This window comes from Notamacropus eugenii, chromosome 7 (assembly GCF_028372415.1).
Source record: "Notamacropus eugenii isolate mMacEug1 chromosome 7, mMacEug1.pri_v2, whole genome shotgun sequence".
In the NCBI taxonomy this organism is placed as follows: Eukaryota; Metazoa; Chordata; class Mammalia; order Diprotodontia; family Macropodidae; genus Notamacropus; species Notamacropus eugenii.
Window position 1 is genome coordinate 48480083 of NC_092878.1, and position 16740 is coordinate 48496822.

General features: G+C 38.0%; 1 protein-coding gene across 7 annotated transcripts in view; it reads left to right on the forward strand.

Moving 5' to 3' along the window:
* NUBPL (NUBP iron-sulfur cluster assembly factor, mitochondrial) overlaps positions 1 to 16740 on the forward strand; it is a 324405-nt gene that overhangs the window by 193141 nt on the left and 114524 nt on the right. For all 7 annotated transcript variants that reach the window (XM_072623391.1, XM_072623388.1, XM_072623390.1 and 4 more), the window contains one exon: positions 12777 to 12870. In XM_072623391.1, the coding sequence (XP_072479492.1) occupies positions 12777 to 12870 (94 nt within the window). The remainder of the gene's footprint in view (positions 1 to 12776; positions 12871 to 16740) is intronic.

Genomic DNA, 16740 nt, shown 5'->3' on the forward strand with positions numbered 1-16740 from the left:
TCATAAATCAACAAACATTTATTAGGTGAGCACTGTATGTCAGGCCCTGTGCCAGGCACTGAGTTCACAAGCAGAAATGAGAGAGTCTCTACTCTCAAGGAGTTAATTGGAATTGACTTTGTGTCAGTAAGATTGCAGATGTGCTATTGATGGCAAATTGATGCTTGGCATGTATTTAGACAGGGAAACAGTAATCTCTAAGAACTCACATGATGTAGAGCAGCAGGTCATGCCAGCTTAACCTAATATCCTTTTGTTTGGACTGGATTATTAAACTATTTGGTCAGGGGGATGCTCTAGATGTAGTATATGTTGTTTTCAGCCAGGCATTTGACACCATTTTTCATGATGTGGGAACAGGGAGTAAGTTTTATTTCCACACTTCTGGTTGATCCGGGGTGAGGTGAAGGTCAGAAAATTAATGAGCATGCTCAATAAGTGTTTGAGGGAAAGCCTGTCAGGGGATAACATGAAGTCACATGGCTAGGAGAGGTGCAAAGGCCAGAACTCTGTAAGGGTCTGGCCTCGTCCTGACCTGGTCCTAGTCCTTCTGGAGGCCATGCTGGAAGCTGCCCATTCCTTCAAGGAAGGAGTGTGGAAGGCCTTCCCTCCTCTGAACTCCATTTTTAATAAATTTTTCTTGATACCTTTTTTTTATGTGTCAAGTTCATCTCTAACAATGAAAATCTTTTATCTATCTATTTATTTATCTATCTATCTATCTGTCTTTTAACATTCATTTTCACAAAATTTTGGGTTCCAAATTTTCTCCCCTTTTGTCCCCTCCCCCCACCCCAAAACACTGAGCATTCTAATTGCCCCTATCACCAATCTGCTCTCTCTTCTATCATCCCTCTCTGCCCTTGTCTCCATCTTCTCTTTTGTCCTGTAGGGCCAAATAACTTTCTATACCCCTTTACCTGTATTTCTTATTTCCTAGTGGCAAGAACAGTACTCGACAGTTGTTCCTAAAACTTTGAGTTCCAACTTCTTTTCCTCCCTCTCTCCCCACCCTTTCCCTTTGGAAGGCAAGCAATTCAATATAGGCCAAATCTGTGTAGTTTTGCAAATGACTTCCATAATAGTCGTGTTGTATAAGACTAACTATATTTCCCTCCATCCTATCCTGCCCCACATTGCTTCTGTTCTCTCTTTTGATCCTGTCCCTCCCCAAGAGTGTCGACCTCAAATTGCTCCCTTCTCCCCATGCCCTCCCTTCCATCATCCCCCCCACCTTGCTTATCCCCTTCTCCCCCACTTTCCTGTATTGTAAGAGGTTTTCATACCAAAATGAGTGTGCATTTTATTCCTTCCTTTAGTGGAATGTGATGAGAGTAAACTTCTTGTTTTTCTCTCACCTCCCCTCTTTATCCCTCCACTAATAAGTCTTTTGCTTGCCTCTTTTATGAGAGATAATTTGCCCCATTCCATTTCTCCCTTTCTCCTCCCAATATATTTCTCTCTCACTGCTTGATTTCATTTTTTTAAGATCTTATCCCATCCTCTTCAATTCACTCTGTGCACTGTCTCTATGTGTGTGTGCGTGTGCATGTGCATGTGTGTGTGTGTTATCCTACCCAGTACCCAGATACTGAATAGTTTCAAGAGTTACAAATATTATCTTTCCATGTAGGAATGTAAACAGTTCAACTTTAGTAAGTCCCTTATGACTTCTCTTTGCTGTTTACTTTTTCATGCTTCTCTTCATTCTTGTGTTTGAAAGTCAGATTTTCTTTTCATCTCTGGTCTTTTCATCAAGAATGCTTGAAAGTCCTCTATTTCATTGAAAGACCAATTTTTCCCCTGAAGTATTATACTCAGTTTTGCTGGGTAGGTGATTCTTGGTTTTAGTCCTAGTTCCTTTGACTTCTAGAATGTCCCATTCCATGCCCTTCGATCCCTTAATGTAGAAGCTGCTAGATCTTGTGTTATCCTGATTGTATTTCCACAATACTTGAATTGTTTCTTTGTAGCTGCTTGCAATATTTTCTCCTTGACCTGGGAACTCTGGAATTTGGCCACAATGTTCCTAGGAGTTTCTCTTTTTGGATCTCTTTCAGGCGGTGATCTGTGGATTCCTTGAATACTTATTTTGCCCTCTGGTTCTAGAATCTCAGGGCAGTTTTCCTTGATAATGTCATGAAAGATGATGTCTAGGCGCTTTTTTTGATCATGGCTTTCAGGTAGGCCCATAATTTTTAAATTGTCTCTCCTGGATCTGTTTTCCAGGTCAGTTGTTTTTCCAATGAGATATTTCACATTCTCTTCCATTTTTTCATTCTTTTGGTTTTGTTTTGTGATTTCTTGGTTTCTCCTAAAGTCATTGGCCTCCATCTGTTCCATTCTAATTTTGAAAGAACTATCTTCTTCAGTGAGCTTTTGAACTTCCTTTTCCATTTGGCTAATTCTGCTTTTTAAAGCATTCTTCTCCTCATTGGCTTTTTGAACCTCTTTTGCCAATTGAGTTAGCCTATTTTTCAAGGAGTTATTTTCTTCAGCATTATTTTGGTTCTCCTTTAGCAAGTTGCTGACCCACTTTTCATACTTTTCTTGCATCTCTCTCATTTCTCTTCCCAGTTTTTCCTCTACCTCTCTAACTTGATTTTCAAAATCCTTTTTGAGCTCTTCCATGGCCTGAGCCCATTGGGTAGTCTGGGATACAGAAGCCTTGACTTCTGTGTCTTTGCCTGATGGTAAGCATTGTTCTTCCTCATCAGAAAGGAAGGGAGGAAATACCTGTTCACCAAGAAAGTAACCTTCTATAGTCTTATTTTTTTTCTCTTTTCTGGGCATTTTCCCAGCCAGTGACTTGACTTCTGAGTATTCTCTTCACACCCACTTTGCCTCCAGATCTGCCCAGCCAGCACTTGGCTTCTGAGATTCAAATGCTGCTTCCCAGCCTCAGGGCTTTTGGTGGGGGCAAGGCTGCCATTTAGTGTGAGATTAAGTTCAGGTGCCCAGGTGGGGGCAGGGCTGCCTCTCGGGACTCAGTTCCCTCTGGGGGTTTATACAGAGACCTTCAACAATGGATCCGGGCTCCTGGCTGCTTGGGGAGCCCTGGTCTGCTCCCGCCTCCGCTGCTGCCTCCAAAGGGGGCCTGGGTTATGAGGGTACCCCACTCCCCTCTTGGCAAACCGAGAAGACCCTCTCACCAACCTTTGGGGCCCGTGGGTGGAGGGAGCCGGGTGGTCGCTGCAGATTCCATCCCTGAAGCCTGCTCGGATCTGCTCCTCTCGGTGCTGCGCAGCCAAGGCAGGGCTGGGCTTGGCTCCGGGTGTGGGGCGTGAAGGACCTTTGGTGTCTGTTTTCAGGGCTCTCTGGAACAGAAATCTTGTCCGCTCTGTTGTTCTGTGGCTTCTGCTGCTCCAGAATTTGTTGGGACTGCTTTTTTACAGATATTTTATGGGCTGTGGGTTTGGAGCTAGCGTATGTGTGTCTTTCTACTCCGTCATCTTGGCTCCGCCCCCCAAACAATGAAAATTTTTCAGAAAGAATGTAGAAAGGTAGGCTGACTGAAAATACAGTTAATGAAGTTGGGAGCTCATTGTATGGCCCCATCCAAATTTATGGATCATAGAGGTCTTTACTGTCCTGGACCCTAGGCTATTCAGTATTTTTATCATTTACTTGGACAACATAGATGCCCTGGCTATTCAATTTACAGATGATGTGAATTGGGAGAGAACTAGTTAATACCTTAGATCCAGTCCAACTGAAAGCATTCACTAAATGCATACTGGGCCATTGGGGTAGGCCTTAAGACTACCAAGATAAACAAAAAACAGTCCCTTCCTTCAAGGGTCTCAGGGCCCTTATAATCCATTGAGGGTCTGGGGGAGGATAGGATATGTAAACAGATAAGTAAGTGGATAACAATTAAGTGACACATTCAGGCTCCAAATAATAAAACTGGCATTTATATAGTGCTTCAAGATTTGCAAAATGAAATGACAAATGTTGGAAGGAATGTAGAAAAACTGGAACATTAATATACTGTTGGCAGAACTGTGAACTGATCCACCTGTTTTAGAGAGCAATATGGAATTATGTCTAAGAAATTATAAAACTGTGTATACTCTCTGACCCAACACGACCACTATAGGATTGTTCCCGAAGGTGATTGGGAGAAAAAGGAAGAGCACCTTTATGTTCTAAATGTTTATAATAGTCCTCTTTGTGATGGCAAATAACTGGAAATTGAAGGCATGCCACTCAACTGGGGAATGGCTAAACAAGATGTGGTATATGATTGTGATGAAATACTTCTGTGCTGTAAGAAGTGGTGAGCTGGTTGATTTTAGAAAAACTTGGAAAGACTTGCATGAAAGAATGAAAATTGAAGTGCGCAGAACCAAGTGAATGTTCTATGCTGTTAACAGCAGTAATGTTTGGAAAATAATTGGGAACAACCAAGTTATTCTGAATACTTTAAATACTCAGATCAAGTATAAAGGACCCGTGAAGGAAGATGCTATGTACTTGCAGAAAAAGAACTGATAAAGAGTAGTATACGTCGTACAGTTGTACATATATTTGTAAATCTGCCTCAGATATTGGTCTTAAAATGTAACAAAGAAAAAGAGAAAAAAAAGATTTGCAAAATGTTTTATATGCATTATCTCACTTGAGCTCTACAATAACACTGTTCAACAGCTACTACTATAGGTATGATAATATCCATTTTACAAATGAGGATCCTGAGACTCAGAAGATTAGCATGATTTGCCCAAGGTAATGAAGGTAATAGTATTAGAGACAGGACCACGGTGGTGCCTCCAAACGATCTCAAACGGCCAGAATGATGAGCTCAGTCTAGAAACATAAAATTTAATAGAGATAAATGTGAATTCCTATGCTTGGATTCTGTTTTTCTCTGAAGTGAATTCCTTACAAATAAATATTAGGTCGTATGTATAAATTGCCTGTAGCCTTACTTATTCCCACCCTGCTTTCTTCCTTTTTTCTTCTCCTTTTTTGCCCAAGTCTCTTTATTCGTATTCTGATTTTATTACAAAAGTGATTGAAGAAGAATTTTAAATCCAAGACATTATAATGAATTATAACTTCATAAAATATCACTGTATATATGGCTATGATTTCTTACAGTTGGCTTTCCTTTGATAGATTTTTTTTCTCAAAAGAAAAGTTTAGTGAATAAAATCTATTAAGACAGTCTCAAAGATCAGTTGATCAAAAAGATGCAGGCACTTTAAAATTTTTCTTTTGAAGCATTTTATTTTTTATTATTTGGTCTAATGCTACGCCATGTTCACTTAAATTGAAACAGCTACACGTACAACATTTTCTATTCATAGAAGATAAGAAAGTGAACCTCATTGATTTAAAATGAAATAAGAACTTGATGATTGGATGTTGAAGCCTAGAATGATACTTTAAGAACACAAAGTTAACGAATTCAGAATCAAGATTTCCATGGTAACCATGTGACCCTTGCTGAATATTAGGATAGACCCTCTCATAGTGCCCTGTAATAGTGAGTAAGGTGACATGTCTTTAAAATAAGTTACAAATATAATGAAAAGGAATTGTGTCCCTTCATTATTTACTTAGGCTATCTAAATAATTCAAATGCGTTTTCTTTGTCTGTGATAATATAGGTACCACTGTGAACTCTACATGAGATGCCAAATTATAATATAAATCAATGATATCTATATGTTTCACTTTTTAAAAAAGGTTAGTACAATAATTCATATAGGCTTTTGGAGTTATAAAAGTTTTTTAGAAATCTCAAGAGTGTTAGTAGATAGGAATGTGTCCCACTTTCTTCCTTCATTTTGCTATTTCTGTGACCAGTCTTACCCTGTAACCCCCCTGAACTAAAAATAGCTTGCCTTATTAGGTGGTTGATGCCTTGGAAAAAGGGACCAAGATGGAATAACCCTTGACATGATAGAGGTTTGGGGGAATGAAACAACTGTGGCTATGTAATGTTGCTGAGGGTAACAATATATGGTTTTAATAGGGTTCTAAAAAAGTGCTTTTGGAGTCATTCACAGTGACTTTTGCTCTCTTGAGACTGGTGTGTGTGTGTGTGTGTGTGTGTGTGTGTGTGTGTGTGTGTGTGTGTGTGTTGACCGTAAAGCCTAGAAACCAAACTTTCATCCAGAAGATTTCATTTTCTGTAAAAGTCTTTCAGTCTTAACTGTAAAGAAGTTATTTTGCTACTAAATGCACTTTCTAAGCTGCTCTTAGATTCCAAAGAAGTTAGAACCCCTAAATGAATATCTTATCCTACAAAGTGATAAAATTTTTTCCACAAATGTAGACATGTATATAGGTAGAAGACTTGGGTTCTAGTTCTGGCCCTGTTACTAAATAGTTAAGTAACCTTGAGAAAATCACTTCACTTTTCTGGGACGTGGCCTCTTCAAGTGAAAAATGAGAGGGCTGGAATATTAAGGTCCTTTCTGGCCCTTAAATAATGTGATATAATAGGACCTTTTCTGCTTGTACTAGGGAGTGAACATAGGATCATAAATATAGAGTTGTAAAGGGCCTTAGAGCCGTTCTGGTCCAATCCCCTTGTTTTACAGATGAAGAAACTGAGTTTGGGGTGAAGCCAAAATGGTAACATAGAGAAGCACTCAACCAAGTTCTCCCAACATTCTCCTCCAAGCAACTTTAAAATAGCATTTCAAATTGAATTCTGGAGTGGCAGAGTCAGTAGAACACCAGACTGAGCGATTCTTACAGCCCAAGACAGTATAGGAGATTGGAAAGAGAGATCTGTGACACAAGGGAGGAAGCTGGCCTGGAGTCCATATGGGGGAAATACTGGTGGGACTAAGTGGTAGAGACAGAAGCTGCAACAGCTTTGGGAGCTCCCAAGCCAGAGATACATGGTAAGAGGACCAGCAACTGGTCAAAAAGAGATTACAGGTGCTATCGCTGAACACAGGACTAGATCCTGTTTGGCAGCAGCACTGCCTATATCCATTTCTGGGTCACAGTTTAAAGGTGGAGGGATCACTCTAAAACAAGAGGGAGTGGAAGCCCTGAGGGGCATCACTTCCAACCCCAAGTAATCAGGGACCCTGAGGAACAGTATCATTTCTAGTCCCATGGCAGGAGGATCCCAAGGAGGATCATCAGTTATAATCTGAAGGGATCAGAGGCACTTCCTGGGTGAATATCAAGAGAGCAGTGACACACCACATCACACTTACTTGGAAGCAATGAAAACTTTCAAACCCCAAAAACTAGCTTTGAAAACAGCAGTGCAAAAAGCCTGAAGCTTTAGCTGTTTTCAGCAATACAGTGATCCAGGGCAATCCCAAAGGACTAATGAAACATACTATCTGCTTCCAGAGAAAGAATTGTTAGAATACAGATTGAAGCATGCTATTTTTCACTTTCTTTTGAGTCTTCTTATACAAAATTACTAATATGGGAATGCTTTATATAATTGTACATGTATTAACCTGTATCTGATTGCTTACTGTCTCAGGGAGGAAGGAAGAGAGAGAGGGATAGAATTTGGAATTCAAAATTTTAACTACAAATGTTAAAGAATTGAAAAAAATGCCCATCTATTTCACTAAAGGTCCAGGAATGATGGACAAAACCCCAAATGAATACAAGGTACAATAAAAGAATACCCTGAAACTTGATACAGAACTCCTTCTTGCCTTTCTCCCACCCAATGGGAACAGAGCTCAACATTTAAAAAAAAGTTCCAAATCACTAAATTGGGTGGGAAACTATATAAACAACAATAAAAGAATCTGATCATAAAACACCACTATGGTCACAGGGAAGATCAAGACGCAACCTCAGAAGAAGACAGTGAAGTCAAAACAGCTACAAACAAAACCTCAAGGGCAAAAAAAAAAAAAAAAAGTGAATTGGACATAGGTCCAACAAGAATTCCTCAAAGAGTAAAAAGGAATTTTTAAAAACCAAATAAGAGAAGTAGAGTAAAAAATAGGTAAAGAAAAGGAAGAAGATCTTGAAAAGACAATGAGCAGTTTGGAAAAAAGAGGCACAAAAATACTGAAGAGAATTGAAAAACAGAATTGGCAAAATGGGAAAAGAAATACAAAAATTTGCTGATGAAAATAATTTCTTAAAAAGCAGAATTGACCAAATGGAAAAAGAGGCACAGAAGTCCACTGAAGAAAATCATGCCTTAAAAAAGAGAATGGGGAAAGGGGAAGCTTAATGACTCCACGAGACCTCAAGAAACAATAAAACAAAATAAAAAAAATAGAAGACATTGTGAATAGCTCATTGCAAATGCAACTGGCCTGGAAAATAGATCCAGGAGAGATAATTTAAGAATCATTGGATTACCTGAAAGCATCATATTTCAAGAAATTATGAAGTGAAACTACCCCAATGTCCTAAAATCAGAAGGTAAAATAGAAATGGAAAGAATCTACCAATCATCACCTAAAAAGGATCTCAAAATGACATATGCCAGGAATATGACAACCCAATTCCAGTGCTCCTAGGTCAAAGAGAAAATATTTCAAGCAACAAGAAAGAAACTATTCCAGTACCATGAAGTCACTGTCGGGATCACACAAGATTTAGCAGCTACCATGTTAAAGGAACAGAAGGCTTGGAATACGGTATTCTCAAAGGCAAAAGAGCTGATATTACAACCAAGAACTATTTAGCCAGAAAAACTGAGTATAATCTTTCAAGAGAAAAAAATGGATATTTAATGAAATAGAGATCTTTCAAAAGTATTCCTGATGGGAAGACCAGAGAAAATTTGACTTTAAAATACAAGACTTAAGAGAAGCATAAAAAGGTAAACATGGAAGAGAAATCATAAAGGAATCATTAAGGTTAAACTGTGTTGCCTTCTATATGAGGTGGGATGGAGATACTCAGTAAAAGAGCATTCTAGATTAAGTCCAGGAGGGTCCAGACTGTAGGATACAGAGGAATGAAGACAGGGCTGGCCTGGGTGACCTTCTTAAAATGGAAATTCTGGAGGGAACCAGGAAATCATGGTAAGACAGCACAGGTTTGGAGTGTATGGAAATTCCAGGGGTTTAAAGTTCAGGGGTGGAATGATCTTTTCATGTAAAGGGCTTCTGGACTATTGTAGAGAAATTCCAGAATAGTGAACTGGACGTTCCAGAGATAAGTGAATGACATGACAGTTAGTATGCTGGAGACTTTAGAAGGGGAGTGACATGAGAAGGATCAAATTTGGTAATTGTATGGAATATGATTAGACATGGGAAAGACAGCAGGAAAACTGATAATGAGACTGTTGCCATAGCCTAGCTGAGAGGCAGGAGGGCCTGGATGACCAGGAGTGGTATGAGCACAGAGAAAGTGACAGAGGCATGAAATATTGCGGCAAATGACAACTGATTGGATAGAGAGGGGTGAATTGGAAGTAAAGAATCAAGGATGATTTTGAGATTTTTGAATCAAGGTGACCAGATATATGATGCTACCCTGAGCAAAACTAGGGAATTAGGAAGGGTTGGGATAGGGATTTAAAGGGCAAATTTCAGTTCCTTTTTTAATTTTTGTGTTTATGTTGAGTTTATGATGCCTATGCTATATACAGATGGAGTTTTTGAGTAGGCAGCTGGAGATATCAAGCACACAATTAAATCTCCAAGCTGGCTTCTCAGAAGAGAATTGAGGTGGTGGATTGTCTATTTGGGAGTCATTTACATGGAGATGATACTTGGATCATGGGAGCTGATGAGCTCATTAGAAAGAGAGAAAGTAGCCAGGACAGGGGAGAGAGCCTGAGATGCATTCACACATAGGCAGTGGGACATGCATGATGATCCTGTAGAGACAAAGAAGGATTGGTCCCAGAGTAGGAAGAGAACCATGGCAGCAGTGAGATGAAAACCAAGTTTTGTATTGTGTTATCTATGTTTTTATTGTATTGCCTCAGTAGAATGGAAGTTTGTTGAGGGCAGGGACTATTTTATTTTTGTCTTTGTGTCTGCAGTGCCTAACGTATAAAAAGTGCTTAATAAATTGCTTGTTGAATTAAATGAAATTGTAGCGGTTGTTAAGCAATTGCTTAGACTTGTTTTGGGCTTCTCTACAGTTACTGACTTGAACTTTTTAAAATAGTAAAAACCTTTTCAGAAGTTTTCTTTTAAAAATCTTCCTTGTGTTGTTGACTTAAATGTTTCTAGCTGTCCACAATTTTCTAGTTTCCTCATAAGAAATTTTGGCCTGTTGAGAACTTTGCAGTAGCTGAAATGGTTGACTTTTCTTTGATACCTATTCTTATGTAATTAGTAAAACCTACTTTATATGAGTAAGCAAAGGAAAAGCAGGATCTGAGGAGACCTCAAATTATATTAGAAGCACCACTTTTCTGTTCACCTTTTAAGAGAACTGGGGTTTTTTGTCAGCCAATACAGTTCAGTATTAATGAAAGTTGACTAGCACTAAGCTGTTCTCTTTACTCCTGTATTTTAAAATCAGGAGATAACTGTTGGAACAAAGGAATATTTTGGGTTCCACGGGGCCTTGACAGTATTTCTATTTTAACGAGGGAGAAACCAGAGCCAAACAGATAAATATGATTAAATGCCAAGGAACAACAATGATAACTTGTTGGCGCCAGTCACTTGATGTTCCCTGAAACACAGAGGCACATTAGTCTTTCAGTACCAAGGAGTTTCTGTGCAAAATGTAGCAGCTTTTAGAAACCAGTTACCCTCGAGGAAGTTCCTTTTGGGGAGCAATTTTGCTGAAATTCAGTCAATATAAAATGAAAATGATCCTATTTTATCATCTTCTGAAATAGTTTAGTAGGCCGTAGGCATGGTGTGTCTTTGGAATACGTTGCTTTTATTACCTATTTTCTAAGCCAAGTGCTCTGTACTGAAAATGAAGTCCATTGATGTTCATCATATCAGGGCCTTTTATGGTATCAGGGCTTCTTGTAGTTTATAATATAATAAAATTTGGATCAGAAAAGTAGAATGCAAGAGTATGTGTGTGTGCCTATGTGTAATGTACACATTTGTGTGTGTGTATGGGTATATGTGATTGACTTTTTAGATTTAAGATTGCAGATTTAGAGGTAGAAAGGACCTCAGAGTCTATCAAGTTTAAGAGGTAAGGAAACTGAGCCTTTTGAATTTAAGTGACTTGTCCAAGTTCATGTGCGTAATGTTGGTGGTGGGATCTGATCTGACTCCAGGCCTAATGTTTTTCTTCACCTACAACATATAGATAAATTGATGCCTTGCAACATCAATCAGTCAGTCAATAAACAGTAAGTGCCTACTGTGTGCCAGCCTGAATAAAAGGGAATGAGGTAATAGATTTTAAAGTGTTATATACACTAGTCCATTAGTATTGTCATTAATGTCATTTATGGATTACTTTTTGGTTTTCTGTGGTCTAATGTTCTACTTTGTTGTAATTTGTCAGTTTTTTTCCTTTTCATATTTCGATTAGTTAACACCATAGCAATATACTAACAAAAAAAAATCAAGTCAACAGGTGTTTATTAAGCTCCCACTATGTGCCAGGTACACTGAGGGTACAAAGGGAAACAAAAATAGTTCCCTCCCTTAAGGAACTCGCAATCTAGTGGGGGGAGAAGTTGTACAACTATGAACAAATAAGATCCATACAGGATAAATAGGAAATCATCACAAAGGGAAGGTGGCAGCTACTTGCAGAAGGTGGGATTTTACCTGAGAGAGTATATAGAGTCTACTGAGTTTTCATTTTGATTTAAGCTTCAGGAAATTGCAGTATCCAGACCTGTGTCAAACACGCTGCCCACAGTATTCCAAGGCGGCTTGCACCAGATCAAAATGTAACTGGGATATATTTAACAAAAGAAATATAAATTCAATAAGATATAATTCATATTAGTGTGTGGTTTTCTACGTCAGTATGCAGCCTGCAGGGATTCTTATGTATGGTTTTTAGTGGCCCCTGTTTCTGTGAGTTTGATATCATTGTCTTAGTTTATAAGAAAACATGACTTTGACTTCAGAGAACCAGAACAATACAGTTTTAATAAATCTAGAGATGGAAGGGTCCTTAGAGGACATCTATTTCAACCCTGTCATTTTACATATGAGAAAGTTGAAGTCCAGCCAAGATTTGCTCAGGTGGTAAATTTCCAAGTGGCCAAATCACTTTACTGTTTCAGGGTCCAGTTTTCTCCACAGGTAAAAGGGCATAATAATCCTTGTAAGACTGCCTCACTCATTGGGTTTTCCTGAAGAAAGTGCTTTGGGAACCCTAGAGGGCTATGTAAATAGGAGTGATTTGTATTCATGGCACTGGCTATGAGATTCACTTACCCCTGGAGTTCCCTACAGCTTACCATTTGAGAAATAGGAACATTAATAATATTTAAGTGTCTTGAATGATGCTGGACCTTCCATCATTTTTTTTTTAAGTTATTTGCAGTAGTATCTTTATAAGTACATTTCTCACTTTAAATTTATACCGTTGCCCTCCACTGAGAATGAAGAACTCACAAAACAAAGTGATCTAAAAAAAAAAAAGACTGTTTTTCAATTATAATACCAAAGTATTTGATGAAATAGAAGTAAAGTCTTTTCTTCAGTAGGAGCCAGTTTTGTGATGAGTTCAGCGCCAGTACTAGGAGCCATTTGGAAATTACTCCTGGCCATTCAATACAGGGAAGATATAAAAAAGGTGACAAATCATTTGCCATTAATTTCTTTCATAGTTATGGACCACTGTGATTAATTTCACTAAGCTTTGCTCAGCTATTGTACACTACTGTTATTTAACATATTTGTCATTTTGATTTATAGGTAGACTGGGGTCAACTGGACTATTTAGTTATTGACATGCCACCAGGAACAGGAGATGTTCAGTTATCAGTCTCTCAGAATATCCCAATTTCAGGTAAATTTTAAAATTTTATGTTGGTTTGTGATTTGTTTTAGATATTTTTAGATCGCCACACATGAAATATCAGGTAGAGGAGTTCTTGGGGACATGCAGACTTTTTTATATCTTTAAAAATCCCTGATAAGCTTCTGCTAAAGTTCTGCTGGGCTCCCTCATCATGGCAAAGAGCCACATAGCAAACTAAGCAAGCTTTCAGAATTATTTTACAGGGAAGGAAAGGGGAAAAGAAAGTGACAGAAAAATGTTTTCAACATAGAGAAACAGATTTCTTATCATTTTACTTGCTTAAAGAGTCACTTTTGTGCCCACTTGCTAGGAAGATGAAGTCATCTATAAAAGATGATTCCATTCATAGTGTTCATTATCTTCTCACTTTTAAAATGCATACCAGGTTTTTAAAATAAAAGGTGACAATTACTTATTACTTAGTTCTCGGTAAATTTTTTGGATCTGAAAAATCCATGCATAAATCTGTGGTAGGTATGCCAGTTCTCTGATAGTTTGATGGAGTTGTCTCTTCAGTTAGATGAGCATTCTCACACAGGCAGATCATAATCTCTCCATATCTTCTTGTGCTGTGGGATTCTTGCCAATGGCAAGTCAGACCAATAAATGAGTATTTATTAAGCACCAACCTGTGTCAGAGAAAATCCTTCACAGAAGATCTACCATATGCCCTGAGGTCTTTCTCTGGTCTTTTAAAATTTCATAGGTAGCAGTGCATCATTTAGGCTGTTCCTGTACTCTCCGTTACACTATATGACTGGGCCATCTCCTTTTCTAGTTATATATGTCCTTTACGATGTCTTATTGATACTTATTTTACAGATGTATATATGTTGTACTCCCTCTCCCTACCCTCTGTTGAATGTATGCTCCTTGAAGGCAGGGGCTCATTTTTTGTCTTTGTCTTTCCAGTGCTTAGCACTGTGATATTTTGATAAATCTGTGTTCTCATCAAGGAGGATACTCGCTTCAGAGATTCATATTGGAAACCATCCATACCTACACATCCTGAGCAACTGTTGTTTATTTCTTTAAATTCTTTAAAGCGAATCCAGTCAACCTGCAGGAAGATGCCTCTGTATCTTCTGATATTATGTAAATACTTATGGTGCTTGCAGATTGATATGTATCTCTTATGCAGTTCACCCCTCTAGTACCCTCGAGTGATCCTCAGTATCATTTCTCCAGAGAACATGGTATTCCACAACTCCCAGCCATATAACATCACCAGAAGAGTATTGGTGTTAAAAAGATGGGTCATAGTTTCCAGGGGAAATCTGAAGTCAATAAGAGAACTGCAAAGGCAGTCTTGCTCTCTTTCATCCACTTATTCAGTCTGGGGCCCAGTTCACTGTGTATTCGCACTGCCCGTCCAAAATTCCTGTGGTGATGGATGAGCTCTGTGGGCTATTCATAAATGCATGTCACAAGCTGGCAATAGTATTTTTCATCAATAGGTACTTTTCATCCACTTCAGTTTTCCAATGCAGATGTATAGGTCAGAATCTTTTTTAGTAATTATGACTTTCATTTAGGAAGCTCTGCTGTGTCCTAGGGCTTAATGCAGTCAGTACAGTTTCAACTACGAACGAGAGCATCTAGAAATCCTCACCATTCATAGGAAATCCCTCTTCCATTTTGATTCTCCATGGAATATCTTCCTTGATGGTGGGCAACACCTTCAACAAACTTGTATTTCCCTTGTTTTATGCTTCATTTAGCATTAAGTCAGAGGATTATTGAACTACGTTATCATGAGTACATCTTTCAAGGAGTCTCGCATGATTTTGATATAAGATTAGGAAACACCGTGTTGGATGACATTCTTTAAGGCAGCTTATTCTCTATTGAATCAAAGGCTTTTTTGTGTTCAGAAAACAATAATCACAGTATGATCTTGTATTCTTGATACCTTTCAGCATATGACTGTAAAGATGTAGAATATCAAATGAAAAAAAACCTTCCTGTTTTCTTTTCATGCCTTCATCAGGGATTCCACATATATGCATACACATCATTCTAATTTTTTTTATCTCTTGTAACAAAATAAAACAGTTCAATAAAATTTATAGTACATTCACCTCATCTGAACTTTCAGATGAAGTTTCACATCTGTAGTACTTCCCCTACCTCTCTACTTTAAAAAAAAATTAGAAATATATTTTATCTCCCTCCTCCTTACCTCATGGAAAAAAAAATACTCCAAATTCCTTTTGGTAAATAAGTATGTATGTATATATACATATATATGTATACATGTATATGTATATATACATACATACACATACACACACATATATACTTAACATACACACACATATATACTTAAGGGGAAAGGAATAAGCATTTGTTAAGTACTTACTATGTGCCAGGTAGGGTGCTAAGGACTTTACAGTTATTATCTCATTTGATCCTCACAACTCTGTGAGGTAGGAGCAGTTATTATCCCTGTTTTACAGTTCTCAAAACTGCAACAGGCAGAGGTTAAGTGACTTACTTAGAATCACACAGCTAGGAAGAATCTCAGGTTTTCTTTGAAACTCAGGTCTTTGACTCTAGGTCTGCTGCAGTTTCCGCCATGCAACCCAGCTGCCGTACGCAAAAAGATTTCTACAGTAGCTTTCTACAAAAGAATGTATATCTTATTCTCAGCCTAAATCAGTTACCTTTTGTAGAGGATAGGATGTTTCATCATTGATTCTAGAATCACAAAGGTCATTATATTTTCCATTTCAAAGTTGGTTTTATAGTGTTATTATCATTGAATAAAATGTTCTCCTGGTTCTGCTCATATTATTCTACATCAATTTATTTTTTTTGTCTGTCAATCAATTAACTAGCATTTATTAGGTACCATAATTTCCGAATTAAAATAAAATTAAAACTAAAAATTAAATTTATTTTTTCTTTTTCTTTTTTTTAGTTTTATTTATTTATTTTTATATTTAGACATTAATTTCCACAAAATTTTGAGTTCTAATTTTTCCCCCCATCCCTCCTCCCCACCCCATAACACCTTGCATTCTGATTATCCTTTCGCTCAATGTGCCCTCCCTTCTATCACATCCCACCCTTCCTTTAGCCCCATCTTCTCTCTTTTCTTGTAGGGCAAGATAAATTTCTATACCCCATTTCCTGTATTTCTTATTTCCCAGTTATATTCAATAACAATTCTCAACATTTGTTTCTAATACTTTGAATTCCAACTTCTCTCCCTCCCTCTCTCCCCACCCATCCCCACTGAGAAGGCAAGCAATTCAATACAGGCTGTATATGTGTCATTTTGCAAAAGACTTCCATAATAGTCATGTTGTGTAAGACTAACTATATTGCCTTCCATCTTACCCTGTACCCCCTTTTTTTTCTATTCTCACATTTGACCTTGTCCCTTCCCCAAAGTGTTTACTTCTAGTTACTCCCTTCTCCCATTTGCCCTCCCTTCTATCATTCCCCTCACCCCACTTGTCCCCTTCTCCCCTACTTTCCTGTATTGTAAGATAGATTTTTATACCAAATTGAGTGAGCATGTTATTCCCTATTTAATCCATATATGAAGAGTAAGCTTCACTTTTCCCCTCTCACCTCCTCCCTTTTCTCCTCCATTGAAAAAGATTTTTCTTATCTCTTTTATGAGTGATATTCTGTCCCATTCCATTTCACCCTTTCTCCTCCTAATATTTTCCTCTCTCACCCCTTAATTTTATTTTATTTTCTTATGGATATCATGTCTTCTTGTTCAACTCAACCTCTATTCTTTTTCTGTGTGTGTGTGTGTGTGTGTGTGTGTGTGTGTGTGTGTGTGTGATCCCTCTACCTACCCAAATACTGAGAAAAGTCTCAAGAGTTACAAATATTATT